The sequence below is a fragment of the Marmota flaviventris genome, chromosome 19 (genome assembly GCF_047511675.1).
Source record: "Marmota flaviventris isolate mMarFla1 chromosome 19, mMarFla1.hap1, whole genome shotgun sequence".
NCBI lineage: Eukaryota > Metazoa > Chordata > Mammalia > Rodentia > Sciuridae > Marmota > Marmota flaviventris.
In genome coordinates this window covers 13,240,882-13,248,527 of record NC_092516.1, presented here as the reverse complement: position 1 = coordinate 13,248,527, position 7,646 = coordinate 13,240,882, and the positions used below count along the sequence as shown (strand labels likewise).

At 51.4% G+C, this 7,646-nt stretch overlaps 1 protein-coding gene across 1 annotated transcript; it reads left to right on the top strand.

Moving 5' to 3' along the window:
- The first annotated feature begins 592 nt into the window (after positions 1-592).
- Positions 593-7,286, top strand: Itpripl2 (ITPRIP like 2). The gene has a single exon (XM_027940895.2). It carries the CDS (start codon positions 1,040-1,042, stop codon positions 2,645-2,647), a length of 1,608 nt encoding a protein of 535 aa, XP_027796696.2. The 5' UTR covers positions 593-1,039; the 3' UTR covers positions 2,648-7,286.
- The last annotated feature ends 360 nt before the right edge of the window (positions 7,287-7,646 follow it).

Here is a 7,646-nt window from a genome sequence, read left to right as displayed (position 1 = left end):
TTTCTTAAAGGATCATCACCACCTCCTCCCCCTCTCTTACACTTTTCTTTCTTTGAGAGCATTTTCTGGCTGTAGGAGCCTGTCTTTTCTGATCCCCTCTTTTAGCAGGGGAAGGGCAGAAGCCTCCTCTGTCAACCGCTCTTTCCCCAGGACCTCCTCTCCGCCTGGCACACAGTAGGTGTTCAGTGAATACCAGTTTGAAAAAAAGGGCAGCCGCACAAGGCAGGGACCACTTCCGTCCCCGGGCCTGCCACGCCACCACTGGGAGAGCTGGGGGTGGGGTGCTGGTGGGAGGACCCGCAGTCTGGCTGCGAGCGCTTCTCTCCCTTTCAACTTCCCGGTCCCAGAGCCTGACAGCACGACTCCGGAGGCTCCTCGGGCGAGGCCACCGCCCCGGAATCAGGGCCTTCCCAGTCCTGCCTTCGCGGAGGGAGGACCGGGTTGGCCCGCGGGAGGCCAGTTCCCAGCGCGTCCAGAAGTCCCTCCCGCCGCCCGGCGTCGCTCGAAGGCGGAGGCCCGGGAGGGGGCCGACCCCGCCCGCCGCGCGCTCGGCTGGCTGCCCACTTCGGCATTTCCTCCCGCCCCTGGCGCGGCCTGGCCTCGCTCCCCTCGGAAGAGGAAGCTCCCGCGGCCCGAGTAACGGGCGCCGGCGCCGAGGGCAGCGGCCGGAGAACCCGGAGGGCCACCCGCGGTAGGACCGAGCCAGGCCGGGCCAGAAGCTGGCCGAGGGCGGCGCGCCGGGGCGCCGGGCGGGCAGGGCCGCCGGGCCGGACGCAGCGCGCAGGGCGCGGCCGGGAGCCGGGGCGTGCAGGGCGGGCCGCAGCTGGAAGGAAAACTTGAGCTGGGAGAGGAGGCCGAGCTGCAGGGCGGCGGCCCCCCGCCGGCGGACGGGGGAGCCGCCGCGGAAGCCGAGGAGACGGGCGCCGCGGGGCCGCCGGGTGGCCGCGCGCATGCTGGGCCCGGGGCGCCGGCTGGGCTCGGGGCGCCTCCTGGGCGCGCGCCCTGGGCTGCTCGGCCGCCGCGGCCCCGCGCGCCCGGCATGTCGGTGCACTACACCCTCAACCTGCGCGTCTTCTGGCCGCTGGTGACCGGCCTGTGCACCGCCCTCGTGTGCCTCTACCATGTCCTGCGGGGAAGCGCGGGCGCCCCGGCCGAGCCCCCCGACGGCACGGACAGCGGCTTCCCGCTGCTCAAAGTGGCCATCCTGCTCCTGCTCGGCTACGTCCTCCTGCGCTGTCGCCACTTGGTGCGGCAGCGCTTCCTGCCCGGCTCTTCTCGCCTGGCGGGCCACTCGCCTTTCTCTCCTAGACACTTGCGAGAGCCCGGCCTGAGCATCCTGCTGGAGAGTTACTACGAGCATGAGGTGCGCCTGTCCCCGCATGTGCTGGGCCACAGCAAGGCGCACGTGAGCCGGATCGTGGGCGAGCTGGTGAGGGCTGGCCGTGCGCGGGGCTCCCCGGGTCCCATCCCTGGAGGAGCGCTGGCCTTGGCCTTCCGCGGAGACTTCATCCAAGTGGGCAGCTCCTACGAGCAGCATAAAATCCGCCGCCCTGACAGCTTCGACGTGCTGGTGCCCCTGCGCCTCCCTCCACCGGTGGCGCTGGAGCCGCGGAGCCTGGGCACGGAGCCCGCGCTGGCCCCTGCTTTCGGCAGCTGCTTCGTGTGCGCCCTCAAGGCGCCGCCCTCGCTGTCGGGGACCTCCGGGGGCCAGTGGCTTCGGGACTGCAAACCCTTCGCGGACGGCTTCTGCGTGGATGTGCGCGGGCGGCGCCATCTCTCTGCCGCGTCGGTGCTGCGTTGGTTCCAGTCGCACCTGCAGCGCTCCCTGGCTACCGTGCGCTACAGCTTGGAGGGGCGCTGTCGGGTCAGCCTGACCCCCGGCGGCCTGGAGCAGCCTCCCACCCTCCACATCCTGCCCTGCCGCACCGACTACGGTTGCTGCCGCCTTTCCATGGCTGTGCGTCTCATCCCCGCCGTCCATCTGGGCGACGGTGTCTTCCTTGTGGCACCGCCACCGCCACCTTCGCCCGTCGGGCCCCTGTTGGAGCTCCCCGGAGGCCTGCGCACTGAGGCGCTGTGGGGTGTGAACACAGCTCGTCAGGAGCAGAAGCTCCTGGGGTGGCTGCAGGAACGGGCCCCTCCAGGTGCCTGCTACCTCAAGTGCCTGCAGTTGCTTAAGGCTCTGCGAGACCTGGGCGCCCGCGGGCTGGACCCGGTGGCTGCCACCCAGTGGGGACGCATCCTGTCGTCGTATGTGCTCAAGACGGTGCTGCTGACGGTGCTGCTGCGCGATGGGGTCCCTGCCCACGGCTGGGAGGAGGCGCACCTGAGCGAGTGCTTGGAAGAGTTGGTGCAGTTCCTTCGGGGCTGTCTGCTGAGACGGCACACGCTCTTCCACTGTGTACTGGGCCCCGGAGGGGCGGCCACCGAAGTGGGCCCGCTGCCCAAGGTACTGCGTGAAGCCGCCCCGGTTGACCTTCTGGCCGCCTTCGACCCACACGCCCGCGAACTCACAGCGGCGAGGCTGCTGTCCACGTGGCGAAGGCTGCCGCAGCTTCTCCAGGCCTACGGGGGTCCCCGCTACCTTGCCAGGTGCCCCCCACCCAGGAGTCAGCGCACACAGGGGTTCCCTGAAGATGAACCCTAAACCTTGACAGCAGTTGCACCTGACCAAATGCTCCTAAAACCTTTCCCTTCGGGTGACTGTAGGGATGAAGCCAAAGGCAAGATGACTGTGTTGGACAATTTGGAGGATGCCACAGGCTTTGGTGGCTTAGATGTCACCCCTGGCTCCACAACCGAATATATAGTTACTGCATCTTCTTAACATCCACAGGACGGTTCTGAACAAACTGGCATAATGCCCAGCTGCAGCTGTTGAGATTTGGCCACAAGGGTGATCTGTGTGGAATCTTGCAGAGAGATCTGTTCCCAGGGAAATCTAAAAGAGAAAGCAAAAACTAGCTACAAAGCAAGTTCCCTCGGTCAGTTTCTAGACACAGACCTCAGTGCACCCAGATTTTTTAAAATTAACGAATGTTTATGACAGACCTATTTGCTAGAAAGTAGGTTCCCAACTGAATTGAAAAAAAAAAAAAGAAAGAAAGAAAAAGGAAGAAAACTCTCTGAATCTTTAGGGACAATTGAAGTTCTAGTGCAGCATTTAGTATTCCGAGGAACATTGTTTCTCTATTCAAATTAATATCAATGTATTTTATGGTGCAATCACAGATGTTTGATAGGATGCTCAAGAGCAAGTAGCACTTTATGCTGATCACTTTTCTTGTTTTGTGGTGGGAGCACCAAGCCTTGCAGCTGAAAGGAAGGCCGGTTACTTTTATTATGAAGACATGTGCAGCTTTGAAAAGCAGCCAGGAGTTGCTTCACATGCCCCCAGGCTACGAGCTGCACTGGGTACCAGTCAGTCAACACCAGTTTGTTGAGCGCCTACTGTGAGCCAGCACAAGGCAGAGCAGCAACAAAATACATAATTGACACTGGTGCAGGCATGAAACATGTTGGATCTTGAGAAAGAGACTGTTCGGTCTTTTGCCTATAAAGATGTCTGGCCAGCCTTTGCTTCTGGCTGAACACAGAACCCTTTTTGGTTTTAAGGCTTTTGAAGCAAACTCCTCCGCAAGGGTGTCTTTCTGAGTAGCTAGAGGCTGAAAGTTTCTTCTTGCTTGCCCGGGGAAGCCCAAATGGTCCCAAAGGGCCAGCTTTGAGAGGCTCTTGATTCAGCTTGGGTTTTGCAAAACAGTCACATACAGATCAGTACCTCGGGATCTGTCCTAGAGATCAGTGACTCCGGATCCCAGGGCAGAGCCCTAAGTTAGAGGAAGAGCAGGAGAGACAGCAGCAGTCTGCTCTTTTTTTCTCTTTGGGTGCAGATATCACAGGGTTGGGTGAATGGTGCAGCTAGGGATTTGAGAGCTGGGTTTGAGATTTTCCTTTTTCTCCCAAATGCAGTTCAAGCTTAGAGTGGTGTAAGAAGCACTGATTGGAAATGCAGCCAGTCTCAGCCTTATAGTTGGGATTTAAAAAAAAAAAAAAAAAAAGACATGTACTTCCTTAGATTCTTAAAGGCAAAAGTTTGCAAGACAGAAATAGTTACATGAATAGGATCATTGTTTAATTTCTGAGCTATTTTGGGGGAGTTGCATAAGCTGCCTTTCTTTAGGGGATCCACTTGACCTCCGTGGGAAATCCTTGTGGATAAATGATTTACAGGGCATCCTTCTCAGACCTACATAGGGTTCTTTTATCCTTTTCAACCTTGGACTGAAAGAGAAACAGCCTCAAATAGTGCGCTGTCTCTTCAAGGTTGTTCTGGGGACCACTCTCTTTGATACCCCAAGGGTTCTTTCTAGCTTTTGAGGCGAATGTCAATTCATGAGGTACTACATTGAGCAAAGAAATGAATTACAGCTTTCTGCAAAGATATAAACTGCACAGTGTTTTTTAAAAAATTTACTTTTTAAAATAAATGCCAAGAGTAGATCTTATCTATATATCTATGTATTTATATAAACATAATTTCCATACTCAGCCCGAACTTCCCCTGTAGTCATTAAGTCTACTGGAGTGGGGAAAAATGGGCTATTGGGTGGATTATAAACCTTTAAAAACTAAATTTTCCAGATATTTCTAGCTGAGTCGGTAGCTTTTTTTTTTTTTTTTTAATCTTAATAGTATTTTAAAGTATAAACCTGGTAATGTAGTATTATTGTAGTTTTTTATATTATTATTATTATTATTTCAGGTAAATTACCCCAAACCTCATCCATCCTCAAGGTTTTTAAATTTTAGTTTTTTAAATTAATGGGCATTGTATTTGTGACTTTAAAAATATTAATGTTTTATTTAAATGCCATATGCTGAGCAATTATTCTCTGTACATGGTAACCAAAACTTAAAGAGATTTCGATCAATTTTGATCAATTTTAGTGATCCAAAACATGTACTGTGTACAAATGAAATAAGATGGCATATTAGCTAGGTGTGATGGTGGCCCAAGGCATTTACATTAAATTCAATTCTGGATTTTATTAGGGCTCCATCATATCCCTCATCTGAAATATACACATTTTTGGTGTATGCTTGGTACTGGAGATTTATATATCAATATTCTCATACAAGAAGGCTCTACAGAAATAGGGAGAAAACTGTTTAGCCAGTGCCCCAAGAAAATGTTTTGGGGTAATCCCAGTGGCTCGGGAGGCTGAGGCAGGAGGATTACGAGTTCAAAGCCAGCCTCAGTGACTTAGTGAGGCCCTAAGCAACTCAGTGAGACCTTGTCTCTAAATAAAATATTAAAAAGGGCTGGGATGTGGCTCCGTGGTCGAGCACCCGAGTTCAATCCCTGGTACTACCCAAAAAAAAAAAAAAAAGTTTTGGGGAAGATCTCTGGGCCATTTTGTGAGACACCCTTCAGTAACTCCCACTGACCCGGCGCAGAGCCTTCCTGGAATATTTGTGGACCAAGAAAAGATGGTTTTTGCAAGAAAAGAATCTGGAGCTGCAGGATGGGAGAATGTGAGTGAGCAGAGAGAAATCTGGAGAATTCAGGAAGGCAGGCTCAAGGTGGAAGTGAGAGAGAGAGCGGGCAGAAGGGAGAAGAGGACCACCAGAGGGTGCGGGAGAGGTTTGGGTTAGGTAGGAAACACATTTTTAGGGGTATGCTCTTTCCAACTGGGGTTCGCAAACTCAGCAGCCTGCGGGAACAAGGGAGGGAAGTAAATAAGGAAGGGCAGGGGCTGTGCCCACCTTCGAAGGGGGCAGCCGTGGCTCAGCTCTATGCTGGAAAAGGGAGGGAGAAATCGGGAGGATTTTTTTTGGCTAAGTTTTTTTTTTTAACTTATGATTATTTAAATCAATGTTTTTAAATGTCCAAAACATTTAGTTGAGCCTGAGGGCCATCAGTTTGCGACCCTTGTCTTAACACAGTCACTCCCCCCAAGTATGTATAAGTTTCTATTCTTTGTTATGGACATGGTAGTATTATATATAGTTGGGGGTCCGATATTTCAGTTCTTCTCTATCTCTCAGAGTTAAGCTTTATTGTAAAAAAAAAAAAAAAATTAACATGGCCACAGATAACACTTAACTTTCAGTTTCCTGAAGGAACTTTGAAGTAAAGCCATTTTTTTTTTTTTTAAACCAGATCCTCTGTCAAACCACTTGGCACTTTTTTCCTGAGGACTTGTGGTAAACCTCTTTTGCCCCTGGAGTTTACAGATGAGTAATCAGGAAGGATTGCAGAAGAACTTGTTTTCTTGTATCTGGTTGTTGGATTAAAATTATTCTTAATATTTTTGTTTGTGGGATCCTAGCCTGTCCCTTTAGAGTCGTGGTCGGTGACCATGAACAGTGCTGGGTCTCAGGGCCAGACATCTTAGGCTTGTACCATTCCCACTGCGGAGGATGCTGGTCTGGTCAGTCTTGACTCCAGGGCTCCCACCAAAGTTAACATTTTTTTGCACTTGGAGGGGATGAACATGCTTCCAAAGCATCTCCTGGCACCTCTCAGAAGAGGTTCTTTGGTAACATGTGACTTTGATCTTGATGAAAATGCTTCCTCATCTCTAGCCACTTGGATAACAATTTTCTCCGGTGGTGGAGCGAATGAACCTCATCCACATTCCCAGTGTCCCTCAGGAGGAAACCAAGTTCAATGTTATCATTGTGGTGTTAGTTTTTTTTTTTTTTTTTTAATCACTTGTCTGTGACTTAGACATGTCTGTTTATAATTTTATATCTACATAGCAAATGAGTGGGTGGGAAATGCAAATATAGGTTGGGAGAAGGTAGAGAGGATGCTATCATATTACAGAGAAAATAGACTCAAATGTGCAGCTAAATTATATATATATAATCTGTTTTTTTGAAGTATCAGGTATTCAGGAATATTTTAGCACCTTTTGCTTTAATTAAAAAGAAAAGTGCCTTGATTCAGTCACCTGACTTAAAACATTCCTCTGTTCTATTGTTAATTAATTACGCGTCTTCTGATGCCAAACTGTATTATGATGCGGTCTTGGGGCTGCAGAAGTTGTGTTCCAATAACAGAGACCAAAGAGTTAACCAGATCTCTCTCGGCTGCTATTATTGTGTGATTAGAAAGCATTTTAATCACGCCAAATTTCCATGGCCCAAATGGCTCATGCCTGGCCTGTTATTTGTTTTTGAGTTCAAGTTGGAGTAAATTTGCACTTTCCATCATCTAGGTCATTCGAGGACCTTGTTCTTTTCCGTCTTGCTGTATTAATAAAGAAATTTGTAGAAACCTCTAGACTGCGTGTCACCTTCGGGGTGGGCTTTCCTCTTCCTGGCTCACGGTTCTTGGCAGAAGCCTCAGCGACCTTTATGAAAAGCTTTTCCACGCAGGGAAGTTGGAGAGAATTATTTGTACAGAATAGGCTCCGTGTACAGGTGGGGAAAGACGCCTCTGTTCATAACCCAGCAGGGGTGTTACCTGGGATTCTCTCTTCAAGTCTTGAATTTTTTTTTTCATTTTTTTGTAGGAGGGATTGAACCGACGGGTGCCTAACCACTGGGCAACACCGCCAGCCCTCTCCCTCCAAGTCTTTCCCTACCTAGAACTCTCTGCCCTTCCCCCATCCCTCTTCCTTACCCCCCACCCACTA